Source organism: Nyctibius grandis, chromosome 2 (genome assembly GCF_013368605.1).
Source record: "Nyctibius grandis isolate bNycGra1 chromosome 2, bNycGra1.pri, whole genome shotgun sequence".
Lineage (NCBI taxonomy): Eukaryota > Metazoa > Chordata > Aves > Nyctibiiformes > Nyctibiidae > Nyctibius > Nyctibius grandis.
This window is the reverse complement of record NC_090659.1, coordinates 67,657,299-67,683,286: the sequence shown is the minus strand read 5'-3', so window position 1 is coordinate 67,683,286 and position 25,988 is coordinate 67,657,299. Positions and strand designations below refer to the sequence as shown.

Here is a 25,988-nt window from a genome sequence, read left to right as displayed (position 1 = left end):
AAGGCTGAACAAACTCGTCTGAAACACAGACACAATAATTTGTTCATGAATAAAAAGTCTTCTACAGATATTTGTGTAAACTAACACCAAGTGCACAAATATTTGCAGAAAAATAAACAAGTAAAAAAACTTAAGCAATATGGTCAGCACAAGGGGTGAGTTGAATTTAATGGCTGATATGTTTCCGTATATATATAGAGAGAGAAATGTTTGAAATAATCAAAATAAACATTTCTATTCCATGGTTTGAGTGAACATCACCAAAAGGACAGAACTGATCCGGTTCCATTTGTGCAACTCACCTTTGAAAGAGCAAGTTGTCTAACTTGCTTTTCTAAAAGAAAATATAGATGGTATCTACGTGCTTTAGGAGAAAGGGTGTTGCTAGGCTGATACAAGTATTATCAAAGTGTTTTGGTATTCTTTCCTAGTTGGGAGAGGAATGTTATCAAGTTAATCATTATTTATATTATTAACTGTTGTCTTTCTGTATAGAGCTTGCGGGAAACAATGAAGACAAAAAACGTATCTTAAATTTTCCTTTTACTGAAGTGTAACCTATTTGACATGTCTTTGGAGGCCTTTTTTAGTTACTGAATGTCGGCAACATTAAATGCCTGTGATAAGTTTTCCCCCCGTAGCAGATAGGATCCAGTCTCCAGTGCAGCATATCAGTGTTAGATGATGTCATTGTTCCTATTTTTTTTCCTGGAAAAAATGTATGACAACTGTAAGCAGCACTTTAAGAAATTAGACATTGCTGTACCAATTTTTAGAAAACTGTTTGCTGTTCTTTTTCTTCCTCCTCACTTTTGCTCTCTTTAGAAAACACGAAAAACAATTTCCCCCATAGATGTTGTCCTATTCCATTTGACAAACACTGATTTTTCTCCCCCATGTTTTGAGTGGAGCCAAAACTGGCATGGCTTATTTTGTTCAATAGGTTTTTTGACGATTGCTAAACCGATGTTATGAGAGTATGAAAAGCCTGGTTTTGAGTGACAATAGTAATCTCAGAGCCCTTCATTGCCTAAAAAATGTTAGAATTTCTCTTTTTTTCTTATACTCATCACTTGATTCCATTTTACTGCTCAATCATTCAGTATCACGAGGTCCTTCTCAGATTTTCTTGGACAGTCTTCATCTTTACTCCCCCGAATAGTAACACCAGTGTGCTTTTTCACCTCACTATTTACCCCTATTCTCAGATCATTTACGAAAAGGTTGCAACATGGTCCTGTCATGCCAAAACATGCTTATTTCTGTATAGCACTGTCCACAGATATCAGTACAACACCATGAATAATAGTTGTTCATTTGCTGCCACACGCTCAACCAAGGGGAAACAAAATTGGATCTTTTCTGCAAAACCTAAGAATAGGAATTAGAAGCCTCCTCCAAACTGAATTGTTGAAAAGATGCTTTGTGACTATATTAGGCCTTGGATCACGTCCCATTTGCTTGGCAGATATAAGTATTAACAATAATCTTAATGTCTTCATTAAAAGGTATTAACTTTAAAGATTATATCTTTGTTTTTACACTTTTACATTCAGAAAATCTGAAATCAGTGCTGTTTTTGATAGCAATAAACCATGGGTACAATTGCATAGGATAGAGTCTAACATTTCTTCTTCCCTGTTCTTGCTTATGCCTGTAGGGATCTGGAAGAACTGCAATGAAATCAGTGTTAGTATCCCAGAGCTATAGCCAGGTTGGTGATAGCAGAATTTCACCAACATTTGTTATTCTGGTAAACAGAGGAGCTAGATTAAATGGATGTGCATAAAGTTTAGGAATTGCACAAAAACTGGCCTCTAGCACAGGTCAGTGGCAGAGGAGGAGCTCAGGTGGGTAAGGAGGGTGGGACAGAGCTGTGCAGAGGCTTGAATGCAGAGGCACAAACCTGATGCTCTTGGGGCGGCTGCTAAAGAGTGGACCCAAAGGGAATAAATTCACAACGAACTTAATCCCTAAATAAACTGGGTGGTTGGGATCTCTCTCCGGAGGTCTCCAGAGCTGACTACATCTCCTCATTCCGTGGACAGGGAATCAGGAAGGACTCTTCCACTAAGTGCTTAGAATTGTAGGAAGAGGTTAAAACTCAAAGATACAGAGAACTGATCCCGAAATATCCCCATACTTACCTAGATTTCCTAGTCTGTTTTTCTGACATTCAGCAGTTTTATGAGGAAATATATGTAATTCATATTCATAAATCTCTCTTGGATGAAACTGGAGCTGATTGGATGAATTTTTTGCTGTTGGAAAATGCTCATTTTAGAAAATAAAAAAATTTTAAGGGAGAATTAATATGATGGTTCCCTGGCCACTGGCCTGGAAGCCCTGCCAATGTGCAGCCAGCTAGCAATCTTTCTGTGAAAAATGTTCCATTTTTAAATTTTTCACCCTCAGTTAAAACAATTTTTTTCCTGCTGTTAAAGTTTTAGTGGGAACAGATCTTCTATCTTCTGGCCAACACTGTCTGTGTGTTGTTATTAATATTTATGATGATTACAACATATCGGGCAAGTGGCCTTGTGCGATGAACATTAGCTTTCTGTATTACTTTGACCTTCTCTAGACTGGATGAACATTTTTACTCTTGATCTCCCAATCGTTTCAAAAATCAGGATACAGATAATTTATAAGAATTAAAGAGCTCAAGTGTAGGATTTTGTAGTGTTGTCCCTATCCTATTGATTAGTTCTGTTTCATCCCCATAATATAGTTAGTGCAGCTAGGCAAAAATAGAGAAATTGCTCTTTCCTTTCAAGAGGAATGTCAAAACAATAAATAGATTAGTCATACCAGCTGTACTGAGTTGTGACAACCTTGATGTACACAATCGTTTGAGAATCAAACATTTATCTGAGGGGGAAACCACACACACACCCCATTTTTATTTGCTGTATTGAGGCTCACTGGGAGAAAATGCTGTTAGGCATCTCAAAATTCTCTGCTTAGTGGCAGGCTTTTAAAGGCAATGAGATATCTGCAGTACATTTCCATATTAATCAATAAGATGGAAGACAAAAATCAATTTAGTCTGTGCAACTGTATGTGACACCTCCCTAAGAGCCATACCATTGGGATGGATTCATGCCAGCAAAGCTGGCCATAGGTTGATTGTTTATTTATGGTAAGGAAAGGCATAAAGTCAGCTTAGTGACAAAGTAGCAGGAAAGACGTTACTCATAGGATGTCTATTCAAAAATCTGGCATTGGTACCCAGGAAATATGTATTTCAGATCTTAATAGCAATTGTAGTTTCCTGCATAAAACGGACAAAAATTTTCTTTGATTCAGAAGAAAAAAAGGCTGAATTTACCAAAGGAACTGAGAGGCATCCAGATGTTCTCTGATAGTAATGGCAACACTAAGGAATTTGCCACATAGTCTTGGGATTAGCGAGGTATCGTTATTGTAACATTAAGAAACTAATAAAATATGATCCTCTAGTTTCGTATTCTATGTCCCCCTTCCTGTACTGGAATAGGCAATGAAACTTAACTCATCCCCATGTCCCCCACAGTTTGGCTGGCCTCTATTACATCCTTCTGTAATTCTTCTAATTCAAGATTGTGGAATGTTACTTGTGTCATATTTGAAAGCTTACATTTATAACTACTTCTGCAATGCAGTATCCAAGATGTTATTTCACTGTAGACTTATTCATAAATATAAACATGGTTTCTTTGGTGTTCCCAGTTATTTCCAATATTCATTGTGGGGTTTTTTGACGATTGCTAAACCGATGTTATAAGAGTATGAAAAGCCTGGTTTTGAGTGACAATAGTAATCTCAGAGCCCTTCATTGCCTAAAAAATGTTAGAATTTCTTTCTTTTTTCTTATACTCATCACTTGATTCCATTTTACTGCTCAGTCATTCAGTATCACGAGGTCCTTCTCAGATTTTCTTGGACAGTCTTCATCTTTACTCCCCTGAACAGTAACACCAGTGTGCTTTTTCACCTCACTATTTACCCCCATTCTCAGATCATTTATGAAAGGTTGTAACAGCAAAGTCTTAAGCATAGAGTCCTGTGGAGTCTGTTAAAAATGTCTTTGGAGCAAAAGTTATCCTAATCTCAGCTGTCTACAGCTGACTCAGATTGTATGCCTAACTTCTAGATAAGTGTAATGAATCGAAGCCCAACCACAGAATCACAGGAAAAGACTGGGTTAGGAAGGGACCTGTGGAGAGCCACTAGTGTCCAACCTTCAGGTGAAGGCAGGGCCTTAGATTAGGTTTTTCAGGACTTTGCCAAGCAAAGTCTGAATATTTTCAGCGAGATTCCACCACAGCCCTGGCCGATCTGTTTCAAGGTTTAATTTTTCACGTGGTGATTTTTTTTTCTTATAGCCAAACAGAAACCTGTCCCCATTGTGTCTTGTCCTGCCACCCTACATCCATGTGAAGACAGTTTCCCCATCTTCTCTATACCTACCCTTTAGGCATTGAAGACTGATGAGATCTCCCCCGAGCCTGCTCTTTGTAGGCTGAACAAAGCCAGTTCATTCAGCCTTTCTTTATTTGCCAAGTTCTCCTACCCTCTCATCCTCTAGGTGGCCATCCACTGGACCCTTCTAACCCAGAAAATGGCTAAAAATTCGTTGATAATTTTAGTGGAAGAACATAAGTAAGCTATTTTAAAATTGGGCTGGACAGATCACTACTTAATGTGTACCATGGGTAGTAACTCTGCACGGGCAGTGGAATGGCTGAAAAGATCTTTGACGTTCTAACATCTGTACTGTACCAAGGTAATGCGACCTATATACTCAGGAGATTTTTGCTGAGGAAAGGATACATTAAATATGAAATTTCAGGCTATGATTTGCTGTCTTCAACCATTTGAGCATATCTCATCAAAGAAGAGTCAGAAAGATAGAGTTTTTGCAATGTTCCAAACACCACGCATATTATTAATCGATTCATGTCAAACATTCAGATAGAATCATCAACAGCATTTGGCAATAACGTTTACTAAAAGTCCAGTTCAGAAGAACATCTTGCATTCAGCTCCCATAGGGTAGTAGAAGAATAATAATTGTAGACAAGTATTACCATTTTGCCTAGTCTTTGCTACCTTCTTTTTGCATACATGAACAAAAATAAGATATAATCTAATAACAGTGCACTAAATTATTTAGAATTGCTCAAAGTTATAGAAAGACAAAGAAGCAAAATCATTTTACTATGGTCATTTTTTTCAATATATGGAAGAAAAATGTATGCTATGTGAAATGCTCAAAAAAATCTAGTGAACCTGCAGTTCACACTATGAAATTCATTTTGTTGCTATCAGCTGCAGTAAGATGACAACTGCATGTCAATAACTTTTTCATACATATGTTGTACATGATATTAAACTGATTTTTTGAGCTGCTCTATGTAAAAGAGACAGTTAGAAACAAACCCAGGGAGTGATAAAAAATTCTTCATTATTACAGAATTGAGTATGGAAAACTTTAGCTTATTCATACTGTTGACAATTCTTTTTTTCATTTTTTTGAGGGAAGAGTAAGTGATATTGTCATCAATCAACATGGCTACATAGCTGATCAGAAATACCAAAAACTACATTATAATTCTTAAATCTGCAAATTCTTATAACTGCAATTGAACATAGATAATAAAAAACTAGATCTGATTATCTACACACATTTTTAAAGTTTGACTTTTTAAGTAATTGGTAATTAACCTGGCAGGGACAATTCTGGATTCCAGTCCCTCCTGCAAGAACTTATGATGTACTTTTCATTACATCAGTCTCTGGACATCAGCCCTATAAGCATAAGCCAGAAAACTGGATTCAACCCTTCATAACTGTGTAACTTAAATGCTAAGATAGAGACCAATCTTTCTGTCCGGGTGAATGGCTAAGTGTTCCATAGAAACAGCTTTGAAAGGAGAGCTACCAGACACATAAGAATAGCAGAGGTGGTTAAGGTGTTTTTCCAGCAGATAAAATTCCTCACAGCAGGCAAAAAGAAATGAAATGGAGTCTCCCACATCTTGGTTGTACTGTGTAAAGGTAGGCACCTTCAGGACCACGTTCTTCTTCACTACTCCTTTGAAGAACTCCATGCTGTAGGAAGAGCTACAGAAACAATCGGCTCAGAAGGGCTGAGAGGGTGAATGGACTGTCAGACTGTCGTGAAGTGTTGTTAAGCTTTAGAAAGCATTTAAGACTGACCTGAAGTTTGTATAGGGTCTGACTTTTGCCTTGGGCATTGCCAATGTTTTCTCAGAAAACAGGTGTGCCACACAGATCAGGATGGGATTCTGGCCGCTGTGGCAGTTCACTAGGGGAACACATGCAGACCCCTTTATTCACACACGCACACACATCTTGAACCAGCTCCTTTGAACCATAGCCTGGACCTCAAGACTATCCCGACTCTACACTCAGACCTAGACTCTTCACCAACCATACAGCTTACACCTTGGGTCTTTCCAGTGGCTGGTCTTCTCTTACTTGCCAGGTAGTCCAGCTTGAAGTTTGCCAGCATGACAGCATGCACACACACACAGACAACACACTGCACACCCACACTATTATTCTCAACCAGAAAAATGGTTAGGAATATAGAGCAGACTGCAGTGATGAGGCAGCCAACAAGTTTGCTGACCAGCAGTTCTTCCACGTGATGGCCTCTTTCGTATGTCCTCTTCTCCCCATTTTCCCATGGTTGTTCCCCAGCTCACTCTAATGCATCTATTGCTTTGCCCTTGTTTTCTCCCCTGTAAACAACCCACCCCAACTCTTTCCCCATTGCTCCCTGTTTTGCTAACCGTCTGTGAAATCCTGCCACTCTTCATGGCGCTAACTGTGACTTTTGTTCAGCTACCTACTCTGTTACTTGTTACCTCCAGGAAATCTCATGCCACGTCCAGCATTTTCTCATGTTTTGCTCATTTACCTAAACCTCAGGCAAGGACTAGTCATTTGCCTGCATACCTTAACAGGTAAGCCTAACTGGATATTGATAACTGAATATCCAAATAAGGAATATTGAGATCCCATTTACACAGGTGCAAACATGAGTTTTAAGAAAATTACCTTCCCCCCCCAAAAAAAAAAAGAGCAGGATGTAAAGAATTATAATGTTATTATGCCAATACATATGTGGAGCTTAATGATAGTCGGAGAGGAAATCTGTCAATTAAGCCTCAACAGAACAGAACCGTAGAGTGTTCTTATATGAATAATAATGTAAAAAGCAGACTGTGGACTCTAAGAAAAACAGCAGTTTGGGCATCACTGCCATGCCTTACTCTGTGATTTCCTGAGAAAAGAGTTCTTAGCACCTCATTAAATGTGAGGTAGAGTTTTACTTTCCTCTTCCTGAATTTTTTTAGTAAATCACAATCTAGCAGTAAAAGTTTTGGCAGAGTATTACAGGAATGTATTTCCACTGTTATTATATTTCTAAAAAGTCAATATGTACCCATATTTCACTTTTCAATTTTTATTTTTTATTTTGTTTCATTAATTTACCGTGTAACACTCTAAAGATTTTATGACCAATATTTATATTTAGTGTCATGATGGAAAACTCGCTGATTTTTGCCTACATGACGTAGTAAATACAACCCAAACTCCTGAGTCCCCTTGCCCTTGGTCAGAAGGTTGGGAAGCTACCAAACAAGCACTGCTTTGCAGTCCAGAATATTAACAGTTATATCCTTTTCCAAAACAGTCATTGCTGCTGTCACGGTTTAAAGCTGGGCTGGCGATTAAACCTGCGGCAGATGCTCTCTGTTATCTGCCCCCCCTCCCCCCAGAGGGAAAGGGAAAGGGAAAAGGGAGAGAGACTTCTGGGTTGGAAAGTTAAAACAGTTTTAATAAACTATAATAATGAAAAAGAGTATAATAACAATAATACAAATAATCAAATATATATAAATATATATACAAAACCAAGATTGAGCTCCCCTGAAATCAGCCACGTCACCACCGGCACTGCAGGGCAGGCTCCGGGAAGGCCCAGGCTGGGCCTAGCGACGGTCGAGAGCTGGATTCAGGGATGCACGGATCGGGATCGGGGGCAGCAGGAAAACAGACGGAGTCCTCCTTGGACACCGGCCATAGCAGAAAGAGAGCGAGACCCTCATGATCCCCCCGCTTTATACTGAGAATGACGTGTATGGGATGGAATACCCTCATTGGTCAATTTTGGGTCACCTGCCCTGTCCGCTCCCCCCTGCAGCTGCGACCCCCCTTCGACAAGTTGGGGGCAGACCTGTTGGAGACCAGCATAGGGGAAAGGGACCTGGGGGTCCTCGTGGACAACAGGATGACCATGAGCCAGCAGTGTGCCCTTGTGGCCAAGAAGGCCAATGGCATCCTGGGGTGTATTAGAAGGGGTGTGGTCAGCAGGTCGAGAGAGGTTCTCCTCCCCCTCTACTCTGCCCTGGTGAGGCCGCATCTGGAATATTGTGTCCAGTTCTGGGCCCCTCAGTTCAAGAAGGACAGGGAACTGCTAGAGAGAGTCCAGCACAGAGCCATGAAGATGATTAAGGGAGTAGAACATCTCCCTTATGAGGAGAGGCTGAGGGAGCTGGGTCTCTTTAGCTTAGAGAAGAGGAGACTGAGGGGTGACCTCATTAATGTTTATAAATATGGAAAGGGCAAGTGTCAAGAGGATGGAGCCAGGCTCTTCTCAGTGACATCCCTTGACAGGACAAGGGGCAATGGGTGCAAGCTGGAGCACAGGAGGTTCCACTTAAATTTGAGGAAAAACTTCTTTACTGTAAGGGTGACTGAACACTGGAACAGGCTGCCCAGAGAGGTTGTGGAGTCTCCTTCTCTGGAGACATTCAAAACCCGCCTGGACGCGTTCCTGTGTGATATGGTCTAGGCAATCCTGCCCCGGCAGGGGGATTGGACTAGATGATCTTTCGAGGTCCCTTCCAATCCCTAACATTCTGTGGTTCTGTGATTCTGTGGATGGCTTTTACCTCTGCGAATTGACTTGATTCACCTTGTCCTTCTGTGGCTTCTGTGACTCGTCGTATAGGACTCCATACAGCAGCTTTCCACTTCCGATGCTCTCCTACAAGACGGCAGGATCCATCGGTGAACAGGACATACTGCTTTTCATCCTCTGGTAGTTCATTATACGGTGGGGCTTCTTCAGCACGTGTCACCTCCTTTTCTGGTGGCATTCCGAAGTCTTTGCCTTCTGGCCAGTCCATAATCACTTCTAAGATTCCTGGGCGATTAGGGTTTCCTATTCGAGCCCTCTGTGTAATTAATGCAATCCATTTACTCCATGTAGCATCAGTTGCATGATGAGTAGTAGGAACCTTACCCTTGAACATCCAGCCTAGTACTGGTAATCGGGGTGCCAGGAGAAGCTGTGCTTCAGTACCGATTACCTCTGAGGCAGCTCTAACTCCTTCATATGCTGCCAGTATCTCTTTTTCAGTTGGAGTGTAATTGGCCTCAGAGCCCTTGTATCCTCAACTCCAAAATCCTAGGGGTCGACCTCGAGTCTCCCCTGGCACTTTCTGCCAGAGGCTCCAGGTAGGACCATTGTCCCCAGCTGCGGTGTAGAGCACATTTTTAACATCTTGTCCCATACGGACTGGTCCAAGGGCTACTGCATGCACAATTTCTTGTTTAATCTGTTCAAAAGCCTGTTGTTGTTCAGGGCCCCACTGAAAATCATTTTTCTTTCTGGTCACCTGATAAAGAGGGCGTACAATCTGGCTGTAATCTGGAATATGCATTCTCCAGAAACCCACAACGCCTAAGAAGGCTTGTGTTTCCTTTTTGTTAGTTGGTGGGGACATAGCTGTTATTTTGTTGATCACCTCTGTCGGGATCTGGCGACACCCATCTTGCCATTTAATCCCTAAAAACTGGATCTCCCGGGCAGGCCTCTTGACCTTGCCTCTTTTTATGGCAAAACCAGCTTGCAGAAGAATTTGAATTATTTTCTCCCCTTTGTCAAAAACTTCTGCTGCTGTATCACCCCATACAATGATGTCATCAATATATTGCAAATGTTCTGGAGCTCCACCCTCTTCTAGTGCAGTCTGGATCAGTCCGTGGCAAATAGTAGGACTGTGTTTCCACCCCTGGGGCAGTCGATTCCAGGTGTACTGGATACCTCTCCAGGTAAAAGCAAATTGTGGCCTGCACTTTGGTGCCAAGGGAATAGAGAAAAATTCATTAGCAATGTCTATAGTGGCGTACCACTTGGCTGCCTTTGACTCCAGTTCGTATTGAAGTTCTAGCATGTCTGGCACGGCAGCACTCAGAGGTGGTGTAACTTCATTTAGGCCACGATAGTCCACAGTTAATCTCCATTCTCCATTAGACTTTTGCACTGGCCATATAGGACTATTAAAGGGTGAGCGAGTCTTGCTAATCACTCCTTGATTTTCTAATTGTCTAATCAGTTTATGAATGGGGATCAGGGAGTCTCGATTGGTGCGATATTGTCGTCGGTGCACCGTGGCAGTAGCAATTGGCACCTGTTGTTCTTCAACTTTCAGTAACCCCTCAACAAAAGGATCCTCTGAGAGGCCAGGCAAGGTAGACAGCTGTTTAATGTCCTCAGTCTCTACAGCTGCTACACCAAAGGCCCATCTATATCCTTTTGGGTCCTTAAAATACCCTTTCTTAAGGTAGTCTATGCCAAGGATGCACGGAGCATCTGGACCAGTCACAATGGGGTGCTTTTTCCATTCATTTTCAGTTAGGCTCACTTCGGCCTCCAATACAGATAACTCTTGAGATCCCCCTGTTATTCCCGAGATACTGACAGATTCTGTCCCTTTATGATTCGATGGCATGAGGGTGCACTGTGCACCAGTGTCTACCAGGGCTCGATACTTTTGTGGTTCTAATGTGCCAGGCCATCGAATCCACACAGTCCAATAAATCCGGTTATCCCTCTCCTCCTCCTGGCTGGAGGCAGGGCCCCTCTAATTAAAGATTGGATTCGTGCAGCTCACGGGGATTGGACCTTCATTTCCCCTATTCACTCTTGGAAAAAAAAGATTTGAGGCCCATCTACCCTGACTGGGGTCCTGCTCATTGGTAACTGGAGCAGCCATCCTCCTAGGAAAATTCTCTCTGGTATTTCTGTTAGCTTGCAACTCACGTACTCGTGCCTGTAGGGTACTGGTAGGTTGTCCATGCCATCTGTTCATGTCCTCCCCATAATCACGCAGGGTAAACCACAAGATACCTCGTGACGTGTTCCATTTCCTTTGAGCTGGTCCAGTAGGAGGGCGTTTCCTCCTAAAGGCTGCAACGCGGGCCTGTGTAGGTAGAGATTCAAGTTTATTCTCGATCCTGGACAGTTTGTCTGACAGTTGTTTAAATGAGTCCTTGTTCTCCTTAGTCAGTTTTTCCACAGCCGAGACACGGGCCTGCAGTGGGGAAGAAATACTATCTTCATACTGTCGCATATAGTTAGCCATTTCGCCCACACTAGGTCGTGCCATAGCATCTTCTCCCCAGACTAATATTGACAATGTATGGGTATGTGTTGGTGGAGCACTCTTCACAACCTTCCGGAACATGGATCGGTTGCATTCCACTTCATCAGGATCTACAATGTCCCGTGAGTGTCTATAAATGATCTCTTGCACCGCTAGTTCTCTAAGGTAGTTAATACCTTTTTCTATAGTGGTCCATTTGCTTAGGTGGCTCATAACATCATCTTTATAGGGATACCTGCTCTTTACAGCTGACAAGAGTCGCCTCCAGAGACTGATAGTGTTCGACCTTCTTGGAAGCATCTTATCAATACCACCATCTCTGGACAGGGATCCCAACTGTCTGGCTTCTCTACCATCCAATTCTATGCTATCTGCCCCATTATCCCAGCATCGGAGCAACCAGGTAATAATTGGCTCACAAATAACATTACCATCTTAGCTATCTGTTTTGATTTCCAACCCCTCGTAAATCTCAAAGGAAGAAATCTGATACTCTCTTGGCTGAGCTCTCCGGATCTCCTCCCACTGGAGCTGGGATTCGACTTATCAGAGCAACCTGTCAGAGCTTCTCTCGAGCCCCACGTTGGGCGCCAATAAATCTGTCACGGTTTAAAGCTGGGCCGGCTATTAAACCTGCGGCAGATGCTCTCTGTTATCCTCCCCCCTCTCCCCAGAGGGAAAGGGAAAGGGGAAAGGGAGAGAGACTTCTGGGTTGGAAAATTAAAACAGTTTTAATAAACTATAATAATGAAAAAGAGTATAATAACAATAATAGAAATAATCAAATATATACAAATATATATACAAAACCAAGATTGAGCTCCCCTGAAGTCAGCCACGTCACCACCGGCACTGCAGGGCAGGCTCCGGGAAGGCCCAGGCTGGGCCTAGCGACGGTCGAGAGCTGGATTCAGGGATGCACGGATCGGGATCGGGGGCAGCAGGAAAACAGACGGAGTCCTCCTTGGACACCGGCCATAGCAGAAAGAGAGCGAGACCCTCATGATCCCCCCGCTTTATACTGAGAATGACGTGTATGGGATGGAATACCCTCGTTGGTCAATTTTGGGTCACCTGCCCTGTCCGCTCCCCCCTGCAGCTGCAACCCCCCTTCGGCTCTTCACTCGTAAGCAGTGAGGAATCTGGCAGTGACCTTGGTTTCTCTCAAGAACAAGTACAGCAAGAGCCTTTCTGCACAACATCCCTACCGGTGCCTCAGCGATAACTACAAACTTCGAGCGTTATCAGTCCTGGAAGCAGACACTGTCTGCAAAAACATGCAGTTAGTTTCAGAAAGTGCAGTTACTTAGAGGAGACTTAGCTGAAAGTAAAAATCACTGAAAGGAAAATCGGCCTGGTTTAGGTCACAGTCAACTACAATAAGTTGCTCGGTCTGTTTACAACTGATTCATCTCTCTTCTTCTGCAATCCGTGGACTTGTCCATAGACTAATCCTTTGAAGCTTCCCAAATAAAAATTTATCCTTATGTTCTTTCACAAGCAGCTGTGTGAACAAGCACTTCACAGTTATTCATAAATAAGTGTTAGACCACATATATGGAACTAGAAAAAGTAGAAACCTCTTGATAGGAAATTTAAGATAAGATCTTCCTCCCTTTTTTCCCAAAACAAAACACCTTAAGATTTTGTGAAGGACATGCAATTTAGTATTTTACCATTCTTTGTCTCCCTGAAGAAACAACATTTTTAGAGACTTCATCCATAGATGCTTTCTGAATTTCCCTGGGGAAAGCTCAGCCACTGCTGGAATCTCACTGGTAATTTAAAAGTAGAAGAACAACAAAGTGTACATGAAAGGAAAAGCTGATGTCACATACAAACTAACACAGACCCAAAAAATGCTTTCCCTTATCAGCTCTCTGGGTCTTCCCTATCAGACCCTCCTCGCATTTTCTTGATGATAGAAAGGTGGCAAGAAAAAGGAGGCACCGATTGTTTTTACAGAAACTTTGCATTTCGGTCTAGGTTTTGGGTTTTTTCACTTGTCAGATGTCTCAGTGTCCTTGTCCCTGCTCCTTTTGTTTCAGTCTGGGATTTACTAGGAAGTTTTCTGGAAACCTGTCCTGAAGGAAATGTAACATAAACAGGAAGATATCACTTTTGTATCAAGTTAAGTCAAAAAGACAGTGACTTGTTGCAGTTCCTAGGAAACAGAAGCAGATTCTTGTCTATTTATATTATTAGTCCACCCATTATTTTGCCTGGAGATGCTCAGGGTTCACAAACCATCATCATATCTTGAAATTCACACATGGCCTTCTGAATTTTTAAGTTATACAATAAATCACGTAGCATGGTGATCAGTTTTGTCCTGTGCTTCTCATTAAAATGGCACCTATAAAACTGTTTAAAAAAAAATCTGTGAAGTAAACAAACAAATTCTGCAGGATCTCTTCCTTGTATATTGCTTAAAATGAAACAATGTCCTTCTAAGAGCCACTGTCAAATACCTATGGTGTTTCTTTGTGTGGACAAGGGAATACAAAGCAGTCAGAGCTGCTGTGCCTAGCCAGTAGAGACATTTCGGGGCCCCTGGGACTACACCCTGGGATGTCAGTAGGCTTGGGGTTTTTTTTACTGCATGAGGAAGGTCCCCATTCCTGTTTTGAGCAACACGTATCTAGCAGGAGAGGTCAAGAGCAGTGGCACTGACAGTGAATCTAGTGTGCTGTATGCTCTGCACTTTCTCAGGACTGTTTTGCAAGCCCACGTCCTCAAGTGAGCAATTAGTCATGTTTATTGTTTCCGAGTCACCTACAAACCTGCAACACAAGAATGACTTACCTAAACTGAGCTCCTGATCCACTCACCCGGTAACTAGATGCCAGCTTTTTGCCAAGTGCTGGAGTATATGAAGAGGGAAGACGTCCTCAGCTTAAGGAAAGTAGATTTTGAAAAATGCAAAAGAGGTAAAAATAAAGAACATGTGTAATTGAACAATACAGCCCAAGTGTATTAACAACCTGAAAAATAGGTAGTCAATTAATCAATCAGTTTTCGGATTTTTATAGCACAAACAATAATTAAGCTCCCAATATCTACTATTTGAGCTGATCGGGAAATTATTAAACCGACACAGAGTCCCACTGAACAGAATTAGGCTTTCTTTGAGTTCAAAGGTCTGTTCTTGAGAACTAAGATTTCAAGACTGAGGCTTATACATTTTCTTAACTTCATTTTGAAATCTTTCCAGCTTCTCCTATAATAATATTCATAACATTTTTAGGAGAAAAAAAGAGACTTGGGACAACAGTGTTGCATTTTTTGTTACATGATTATAGATTTGAAGAGCTACAGTCTGGGAAGGACCCTTACATCATTTTGACTGTCCCATCATAAATCTCAGATCATTAAATTTCATCTGATTTTCACTATATTCAACCTAACAGCTTTTATCTCATTCAATTGCATAGGATACCTGGTGTGTATGTATTGTATGTGTTCATATAGAATTGTTCAAGTGAATAAGATTTAGCACTGGAGTGAGGGTTAGGGTTGGCAAACAAGAGGATGCAACCTAATGAGCTGAATAAATATTTTCCAAGGGAGGAATTTACCTTAAGACAACACTGTGTGGGGTTTTTTTTCCTAGAGATCAATCCAATCAAGGATAGGAAATTCAGTCTGAATTTTAAACTGAGGGCTAACTCAAAAAATCAGGAGATAGAAGCTAGTTAACTATAGTAGTGATTATGTTCCCAAGGGGCCTGCACACTCTTAAGAATATGACTGTCTTGGTCTTCAAGGCTTCTCTCAGTCTAGGGATGTCAGATATCATCTGGATAGGTTTGACTTAATATCAGGAACAACATGATGGTTTGAGAAAGTGTAGAAGGAAGAACTCAGTCAGACAGAGACTAAGAAAATAATTTGGAGTTCATAGAAGTGGCACTTTCTCATACTCTTTTGCTCAACTGATCTTATAGTACTCTTACCAGAAGGAGACAGGAGTAACCCAGCAGTCCAGTCACTGCTAAATCAGCCATGGCCCCACACACCTGCTGAAACCGAAGAAGATAAAATGAGTCCTCAAACAACATTAGTTTTCTGTTTGTACAAGAACTCATCTAAACTGTGTAATTGTCCAAGACTTCTAGCCTGAGCTGAGCCCTAAAATGAGACTTAACTGGAAGCGCAACTTGTGTCAACCTCAGAAATAATGTTGCAGGAGGAACCTGTTTTACCTTAGCCCTTCAAGCATCTCTCATCCCAGCATTTAATCCATTTCTCAGACTCTGCCTCCTCCAATATATCCCTGTATAGGCCTCTAGTTTAACACTAGTCCTGTCGCGTTCTAGCGCACATTCTAGATCCAAAACAAAAATACAGATTGCTGATATAAAGATGTACCTGTCATCAATAAAGGTGTGGATATTTCAAATTAAACATTTTCTTTAACTCATTGGTCCCTAGCCATGTCCCTATAGTGCTAGCTAAATAAAAGATTGCAGGGCTCCAGTGTCAAGTGATGCTGTTGGCTCACAGCCTCATTGCTTCAGGCCAGCTTCTCCACACATTTGTGTTGTGATTAGCTGCCTGTAGTGGTCCAGAATCATTCCAAGCCAGAGAAGGAGATAGTAATCAAAGAATATGGACAACCTGGGATCTACTGCTTGTTTTTGCTCTCTATTCTTTATTTTTTCTTCTCTTTAACTTTTTTTTTTTTTTTAGCATAAAGCTATAGCCCATGCGGTTGAAACATAAACTGGACTCTAACCTTAACTTGAGCCCAAGCTCTCAAACTCACCATCAGACCTATACTATACTATATCAAACAAGGAAGCTCAACATAGCAAAAAGCTCACAAAGACCTTTTGACAGCCGGGAATTACCCACATTTCTCAGCCTTTGCCCACTTCCAGTACAAAGACTAAGGAAAGACTAAGTCTATGAATAGGGTTAAGGTTCATAAAATAGAAGCTGATGAACTAAAGGATGTTTTTTCTAAAGATACAAATTGTCTAAGCCAGGAACAGGTCTTTAGTTTGCATCTCCTAGAACTATTAATTTTGAAGCTGAAAGCACTTTGCTTGAAGAAAGGCTGTTCTTACAATTAAAGCTGTGGTTCTTGTTAAGAATGATGCACTTTTCTATCACGTAGCTGAGATTCCACTTCAAGATTTAATTCAGAACTAGTGCCCCATGCCATCAGAAGACACAGCAAGTAGACTCAGGCCACCACCCATTCTCATGAAGTGTTTCCAGCAACTACCTATTTACTGAACTCTACTTCAACACAGTCCCTCATCCAAAACATGTACCTGAGCTTAGCACTAGACTTGTCCAAAGTGGTAGTTCCCAAACTAAAGTGTGCTTGTACAAAGAGGCACCTGTCCTTAACTTAAGCTGTGGACTACTCCTACCAAAAAAAAAAATGAAGCCTTGTGACTGTTTTATGCATTAACCCTAATCCTGAACTAAAGCAACTACCAAGACCTGTGCCCTAACAATGCCTAGTACCAATTGTGGCAGCTAGGATTTTTCTCACAAAGTGCTAAAGCATAAATATTTTATACAAGTCATTCTGAACATGTGATGAAGAAAATCCTTCATACTAGTCCACACTTACAAATTCACTTTGCATGTAGAAAAATTGCTGCCTTATTGCAGGAATATTTAAGTGTGTGCATGTGCGTGTGTATATGTGTGTGTGTAACTGTGTGTATGAAAACTATTTTGTTTACTCTGTCAGAGCTAGGCGCTGTTTTCACTGGGTTTACTACTGTAAAGACTTTAAACTAAAGAATTTTAAAATAATGTACAACCAAAATAACACCTCTGCTTGAAACCAAATTCCTGTCATCTCACCATTTCTCACAGTTAGCAACAAGTGCTATACACCCCATTCCAAATAACAGGCATTACGCTCTTTCCAGCCTAAAAGTACTGTGAAATATTAGACCCGAATTTGCAAAAGTGCTCAGGTACTACACACCAAGTAATTTCAGCTTCAGTGAGATTTTTATGCGTGCATTGACTGCATTTAAACAACATATTGTAGCCCTCGGGTGCTGTGCATGGGATTCTGTGTCTCAGCTGCTAGGGTGAGATGCCGGCCTCTTCTTCCCATACGTTCACGCACATGTGCTCCTGTGGGGAGGGAGAAGATGGCCATGCAGGCTAGAAAGAAGCCCTGGGACTCCGCAGCCAAGTGCGGAGCTAACAAACACTGCTGTTGGGGCTACGGGGTGCTCCATACTTTCTCCACATAGCTGCCATGGGACTGGTGCCTACAACAGCAAAGCACGCATGGCGTCTCTTTTGGAAGGAAGTCTGGTTAGTACTTTTTGGAGCCTAAGTCTGAGGGATAAAGAAGAGAGCAGGTGAAGATTTTTGTTTATCATGTTAAAATTGCAGGTGGCATCTGTTTAAAGCTAATTAGATGCTGAAAATTTAAAATGCTAACATATAAGACAAGGATCGAATATGATGTTCAAAGGTATAGTATAACTCCAGTTTATTGCATGGCTATTGCCACAGAAAATGTGATTAATCTGTGCCTGTGCATAAAGAAATGGGGTGTATGGCAAAACCTTTCTTACTATTGTTAATTTCTGTTCTGTTGCTTGTTCATTACTTCTTAATGAACACAAAAAGATAAAACTATTTTGGAGAGGGGCTCTAATGTAAATTAAGCAAAGAATAGTTTTTACAGTCCAAAACATGCAAAGAATATATGTTTCTGCATACAACTTCCAACGATGTTTTGAAAATGTAGCAAGGCAAACATGGTTTATACCTATACGCTATGGCAGAAATCCAGTATTCATCTGCTGTTCATATTGCAAGAAAATGAGATCATTAAGGTCAGAAAGAACAGCTGCTTTAATTATAACACCCTGATATATCATATCAAGGTTTTCATCATCTCACACAAACTCTAAGAACATACCCCAGGGATTCATTTCTATCATCCTGCTTTTTCTAGGGAAGGAGACTACATAAGTATGCTCCCGAGCACTGGCTGCTTCAAGTGGTGCAATGCTGTGTAAAATAATTTTACCCCAAGCTCAATAATGCTATGGCAACTATTGTTAATCTAACTTTTATGGTCTTTATTCCTCTTTCTGTGGTGGCAGCAGTAAGGGAAGATATTTTTGACAGCTGGGAAGCTGCCCCGCAGGCTTCACAGTCCCACTGCCACACATCCTTCCGGCTCCTGCTCGGGAGCGCTCGGTACCCATGCCTCCGGCTGGTGATGCTGGTTTGCCTGAGGCACCTGAAGGTACCTCTTCTTTAAGGGAATGGCTGCTTTGTGTTTTAACAGATGCTATGCTTCTGGTAGCGGAGAGATTAGAGGGACCATTCAACATTGAATCAGTTATGGATCCTATTGATGTCAAGATTTCTGAAGCCATCATGAACATGCAAGAAAACAGCCTGCAGGTGTCGGCAAAGGTACTGTGTGAGTCACGCCTTCTCTGTTGTTGAATGTCACAAGCAGGGGGAAAAACATCTCCACCATTTTCTGTCCAGACTTTAAGAAAGATTGTCCAGTCCACTAGAAATTGCTTTTGCTCATTCGACAGTTCACCAGATTGCCTTTGAATCCTTCATCTAGTTAAACAAGCTCGAAGTTTTCAAAAGGGTGTGGCAGGGAGAAAGGTACCATTTAGTAAACTCCAAATTAATAGCTGTAAGAGATTTAAGGGAAACAGAGTGCTGAAAAGTAGCAGTGACTCTGTAAGCAGTATCCTGCGGAGCACGCTTGGTAACTTCTGCTCGTGTCTCATCTGTGATTCTCCGTATTAACTTCCAAACACATTTTGATCTGTCTAGGTCAGACTGAAGTACAATGTGTTTGAGGTGAATACACAGTGTTCCGTTTAACCTCCTTTAATAGCCACTCAAGGGAAATATCATTACATTGTACAGTCTCTGATTACCAGACCTCAGTTTGGTAGAGTTTTGCCTGGATTCTGACATGATAAACAGAGTTAATGATACCAGCTTCCTCCTTTCTATTTTTAGTGTGTGTGCCTATACACAGGTCACCACCACCTCTGAACCTCATGTTAATAAGATCCTTTGAATTCAGTAGCGGGTGCTGTTGAGCCAATAGTCGACAATTAATGGCTTTTCCTTAATATTCATCAGTGCACTGTGGCTCAGAATCTAAAGTCAACAGTTTGCCAGGTTCTCTGCATTAGCAGTTTCTGCCTCCCATTGATCTCCCAGTAGTCAGGTAGGTGCTGGCTAGACTGCCATCCGAGCCAGTGAATTTCCATTGCTTGGAAGGAAGCTGCCATAGCTGGGAAAAATGTGGGGACAAAAGGCAGGAGGCTGAGATTAGTATTCTTCCTGCCAACCCAAAATCAGATGCTTTTTATGGCCCCAGTACTTCAGGTTGCTAAGGATTTCCTTCAAGATGCTTTTCGTTTTCAACCTACATGAAGTTACTCAGATTTTAAAAGCAGCCTACATCCTGCGCAATGAGACTTTGTTCTGGCAGCAGTGATCAAGGCGTTTAACAGCCAAATCCTCTCAAATATTTTGGGAATTAAAGGCTAGCTTCAGCAAACTCAGCCATTACCTCAGAAAAATAAAAAATATTTTCACTGAAAACTCACCCAATATTCAGGTGTATTTCATTTTCCTTTTTACTTGCTCAGTTCTCACAGTTTTTGCATTAGTCAGGAAGCTGCATCCCCTGCCAGAGTCCAATGACATCTTGGCACAAGCTCATCATCTCACAACTCGTTTTTAGCAGAGCAGATTGTTTCTCCTGTCCCTTAGAAATATTTTATTTGCTGTAAAGATTAATAAGGCACAGCAATTCTATGTGCAATGTGAAGTTTTTCTTCTAAGAGAAACCTTAGCCAATATTTTTTAAAATCTTGAGAAACAGAAACCAAATTGTATCAGCAAAATTTATTTTATTGTATTTTCATAGATAACAGAGCTGTCTATCCTTGAGGGTCCTTTGTATATTTCTATGTAGATATTATTCTCCTGAAATGTGATTTCCTTGTTTTCCTAGATTATAGCCGTCTTTTTTCAGGTCCTAACACATGGAAATGCTTTATTCTTAAAGAAAAGTATAAGAAAGCAAAGGCTTTGGGTTTATTGCTATGTTCTCCTGTCATGTCAGATCTGTAGCGATGATATATGAGCGGACTTCGAATCAGTCATCTGTTGTCTAATTTTTCCCCCTTATACATACTGACCACTTAGAGCTTCAGTGAAAGTGACAGATACCTTGCTAGATGTAATGGGGTGCATAGAATGCAATTGCAGACCTAATGTGGGAGAAAAGCCATGCTTGTCAATTATTCTGAGATGCCGCTCAGAAAGCTTCAGGCAAGGTGTCGAAATCACACTATTTTCTCTTTCTTCAAACAATTTTGTACCTTGCATTTGACTGTACCAACTGAAAATGTGGTGACTAGGAATCACAGCTATTTTTCCACAAGTCAGTCAGCGCATTTTTACAATGGGAAAATGATGATGTACTAATAATGTTATGCCTGTAACACCCACATACACATAGATTATTATTCACCACTGATACGGAGCTTTTTCTGCCTGAAAAACTGGTTGATGTCTGGGAGGAGGTTTTATGTGGTATTCAGTAATTCAGAATTTTGGGCCATTTTCTATAATTTGTTTCTCTCTTAAAAGGCATGGAACAAATGAAAACAAGCAGTTTCTTCCTCAAGGACCTCTCACTAATCTCATTCTCTTTGCAGGCAGAAGATCCAGAGTTCATTTAATCCAAAATCCATTCCTCTCCTGTTTCAAATATTTATATAAAATTGCACTATTCCAAAAGTCATTCACATTAAATTGCACTATCAGTTTGTCTTTGTATCACAAAATTATGTTTTGCATTATACCAGCTGCAATTATATATTGAAATTGATTTAAGAAAAATAGAAGTATGTTTGATATAACACATTGACTGTACATTACTGTGCATATGGAGGCAAAATTAAGTGAGCAACAGTGTACACTTTTCAACATAAGTGTATAAAAATAAGGATGAATGCTGTTATGTGAATGATGAAGTCTTCAATTTTAGACATCACCAGAAATAGACATCATGAACTTTTTAAATCTCCATTTTTATGGTTTGTCCCTCTGTTCTTCACTTGATGTAGTACTGAAGGTTTTGTCCAATATCTTTTTCCTATAAATACGCACCTCCTATTCAGCACTTTTCTTCTAAGAAATAGTCTTCATGGTTACAGTTATACTAATAAATAAAAGGGGGACAAGGACCAGTGCCTGATCTTGAGGCCAAAGTGTCACAGCCTGATTCATTTCTATACTGCTGAGAGCTACCTTCTCTGGAACTGTTTCATTCTGCCAAGAGCAAGTTAGAGCAGTCCAAGAAAAAGCCAATGAGTTAACAATTAATCAGTGCAGACAGTCAGGGCTTATTGCTTGAGTTCACGCCTTGTCTTTCATTTCCTTAGAAGACACAAACCCTCTGTCTTCCAGTCCTGATGGGTGCACATCAATATCAAGACAGAGAATTATAAAGGTGCCACATATGCCTCTTCTATCTTTGTACTTCCGACCAAGGACATACAGACTCGTCCACATCCCAGGACCTGTCACTGTATAAAATGGAGCATCTCTGTTCCTAGGCCATTAACTTTTCTTGTTTGTGTGCTGATTGTGATTGATTCTTAGCACTGTTCACATTAACCAGATACTAGTATTATGTTAAGATCCTCCAATTCATCCTGAGGCTGCAATATTTCTCTATTTTCATGGTATTTCTCTGCAGTCTATATTCAGCACTGGCTGTCCAGGAAGTCTGGCCAGAAATCTCTAGGCTTGATAGGCTGCTCACCTTGGGTGACTGTCGTGTCCCTGAATGACAGCCACACGAGGTCCTTATTTTGTCTCAGGGAAAGTCCCATTCCTGACAGCTGCAATATCTCGAGATGCTTTTCAAAAAGGAGCAATGGTCTGGAAAGTCAGACCCCAAGGCCTTTCTGCTAGAGGAATCTACATGCTCTGAATCAGACCCGAGTTTCACTTCTCCAAAAAAAGACAAGGACTGAAGATCATCAAAGCCAGTTTCCATAGCTTCATCATCTAACACCTGCAACCATTCTGACAGAGCACCTTCTGCAAACCAAACCACACAGCATGCAAAAAGAATCAGTCTGGGCTGATGCCTCCCAAGACATCGTCACTTGAGTAGGCTTTGCAATCCAGGTCTACCCAGACTTCAGTGGTGGTCTCTAAAAGTTTCCTATGGTAGAAGTCAGGTTGCAACAGATTTACTTTGGGTTTGTCCTGATAATGTCTGATACACATTATCTTCATTATTGAAATCTCTTTGTTATTCGACAGTGACACCTCTTTGGTATTTGAACATTATAGTGCCAAACTCAGTGATCAGCAACAGCTTGATTATTTCTCAGGTAAAGGTTTCATATTCTATATACTGTTTCCCACGTCTCAGTTTATACCCAAGACTTAGTCGTAGCATACATTTACCTTATTCCTATTCTCCTTCTCCCTGAGGTAATTCAGGGAGTCGTATTCAGAGAGTCGTAACATATAAATGCTCATTTCAATCTTGGCCAAAACAAATGTGCTTTGGGGGCCTTCACAATCTTCCCGTAAGGCTGTCAGTACCATTACCTTTGATTCCTGCTGCAAGTCAAAGAGTAAATCCTACATCTGTTCCATTTTAACAATATGAATGTTTACTAGTTAACTTCTGCAGAGATTGCTTGTTCACAAGAAGTGGAAGAAAACTCAAAAACAGCAGAAAAAATGTTATAATATCCATTTTTCTTCAAAATGGAGAAAATTCCTGATCTGGTTGCATCAGCATAATTGTGTCTTCATCACTACTCAAAACACGACATACTGGACTATTTTCTGCATTTTAAACAGTCTGGTTCTATACACATATGTTTGGCTGCTCTAAGTGTCATTTGGCTGCCATGCCAAGATTTTTCGATTTTCATAAAGGTTATCCCTTAGTAAGTCTTAAATCTACTTTTATCTGAGCTGATGGATGTGCCATTTTAACCTATAGATATATGTCCCTTTTTGGCAATTACTTCAGCTAAAAGGATGAAGAGCTTCATGACATAGCAGACTACCTATGCATTATTCATAAGGAGGAAATCTTCATAAAACTACATCCAAGGTTCTTCTTCAAATAGCCCCTGAGTTTCATATTAACAAAATCTCTTTATTCTTCTATGTTCTTTCCAGAGCTCTGTGTAGGAAAAATATAATGGCATTTCAGGAAAAAATCAATGCTATTCTATCTGAAGATGAGAGAGTCAATGGAGCAAAGTCATGTAGAGACACTCAACAGGAAACACTGAGCACTAGCACATGTCTAAATAACAGTATGACTCAAGGCTTCATAGAGAACAATCTCTGTCTGCCGGGATTCAAAACTTTGAGTTCTCCTGGGAAAAGGTCTCTTTTTTACAGTATCTACATCCTAGTCCTGAAGTAGGTATCTCCATTTAGTCAGGTTGATAGATGTAATTCTTCACTGGCTCTGTTGACTTGATCTCATGGCTTGATTCATATCCCTGACCATAGAGGTCTGGTGCTCTTTGTGACACCCTAGGATATCCCATTTGAGCTTTAGCTGCAGTTCAATGGGTAATGGTCTGGTGTTAAGACAGTCTTAACAGATGTCTCAGATATCCCAGGACATCGCAAACTATTACAGATGCTGATGTGAGAGCAACTGAAGGGAGCTTTTGATCTCCACTGTCTAAAATAGAAGCTTAGATGTTTAGCTTAAGTGTAGACACCTACATGTACACACCTGAATTTAGTCTTCTTAATTTCAAATGGAATCTCTTCTCTAAATTCAGATGAAATGGGCTGCACCAATTATATATAAAATGCAATTTTTAAAAGAGAGTGGATTTATGCTGCCAATTCACAGCATGCATAATGAAATAGGTGAATATTTTTCCTGAAACTGCTCAGTATCTCTGGCTAGCATTGTGAAGAAAGTATTTCATGTGCTGCTTCTTAGGAAGCATTTGTTAATTTCAGGTACCAACTTACATTTTCTGTTCTGTCAGTTAATACCTGGACTCAAATTAGAAATGTCTCTTTTGCACTCAAATTAAGTTACTGAATATTGTATCCTTAATGCATTTCTGTCAGGTCACGTAAAAAGTAAATTATTTCTTCTTCTGTGATATAAAAATTGATATCTAATTTCCATCTTTATTATTGTCTGGCTGTGTGTAAATTTGTTCGTATAAAACTACTTGCTACAACTATTTGTATGAAGTTAAATGTCACAAAGTCTACGTTGTTTTTTTTTCAGTATGTCGTAAGAAAAATTAAATATAAGCTATGTAGACTCACAGTTACTCCACATGGTCATACAAGTAGCCTAACAGTCACACTCTGGGAAATTTAAGAAGATTCAGTGCCCTCACTTTCCTTTCCTCTGAGAGTCCAGTTGCATGTTTTGGATAATTGTCACTTGTCTTTCTAAGCAAATACCTGATTGTTCAATTGACTAAACGGGATTTCATAGATATCAAATAAACGGTTATGTTTTCTGTGCATAAGTTATCTTCAGTCAGAAGAAATATGAGTAACCTTTTGTAAGTATAATTGATGCCTCCAAGACATATATTTGGCCCTTTAAAATACACAGTATCATACACAATCATGTATAAATCCTGAACATTAATGTTAGTTGAATTTTCTTGAGATTAAAAATAAGATTCTTTCCTGCTGAAAAATTTAGAACTTTACAAGCTGAAATCATCTTTCCTTGTTGATTAAATGACTTTATTGTCCAATAGTCCTCATGGCTAGGGAGGCTAGAAACTCTTATAAAAATCTTACAGATATTCTCAAACCAAACAAAGCAGTATTTCACCCATAAATTAAAAATCCCAATGACCATACAACAGCTGACTTGCTGGACCTTGAGCCAAAACAGACCTAATTATTGGACATAAATTTCGTATGAATCAGTTTCTTTCATCAAATTTTGAATCATTTGGGGTCTCTAAATTAACATCAGGAAACCTAACTGAGGGCCAATTGTAACGTATCCTGAAAGCAACAAAAGTCATGCCATCCATGGCTACTTCAGGACAGAACCACTCAAGGCGGAAAATCTAAGTCTAAAAGTGAAACGTGAGTCTTTTTGATCACTGGCTCACAACATAGCTTGTGAGTTTGTTATGTTATTTGCCACACAAAAAGGATTAATCTGGTGTTACAAACAAAACACAGCACCTGCATAGGAGTTTTCACCTCCACAAAGCTCATTCAGACAGATAGTTTGTGTCTGGCATTAGGGTAAAATTGTAAAATACATCTTACAAGACATTTTGACATTTGATTTTTTTTTTTATTCTGAATGGAGGCAAAATGTTGAAAAGCCAAAATACAATGGTCACAAAAAAGAAAGATGATTCCAGAACTGAAAAAGTTGGTATGAAAGTAAACACTAGGATCCTACTTCTTGAGTGCACTTGAAAAACTTAACTCTGTGAATATTCAACTTCCTTTCAGCAGAGC

The 25,988-nt window shown here is 40.4% G+C and overlaps 1 protein-coding gene across 1 annotated transcript in view; it reads left to right on the top strand.

Moving 5' to 3' along the window:
- Nucleotides 1–25,988, top strand: part of GPC6 (glypican 6) — an 857,177-nt gene that overhangs the window by 766,356 nt on the left and 64,833 nt on the right. The window contains exon 5 of the mRNA XM_068425473.1: nt 18,760–18,890. Within this exon, the coding sequence (XP_068281574.1) occupies nt 18,760–18,890 (131 nt within the window). The remainder of the gene's footprint in view (nt 1–18,759; nt 18,891–25,988) is intronic.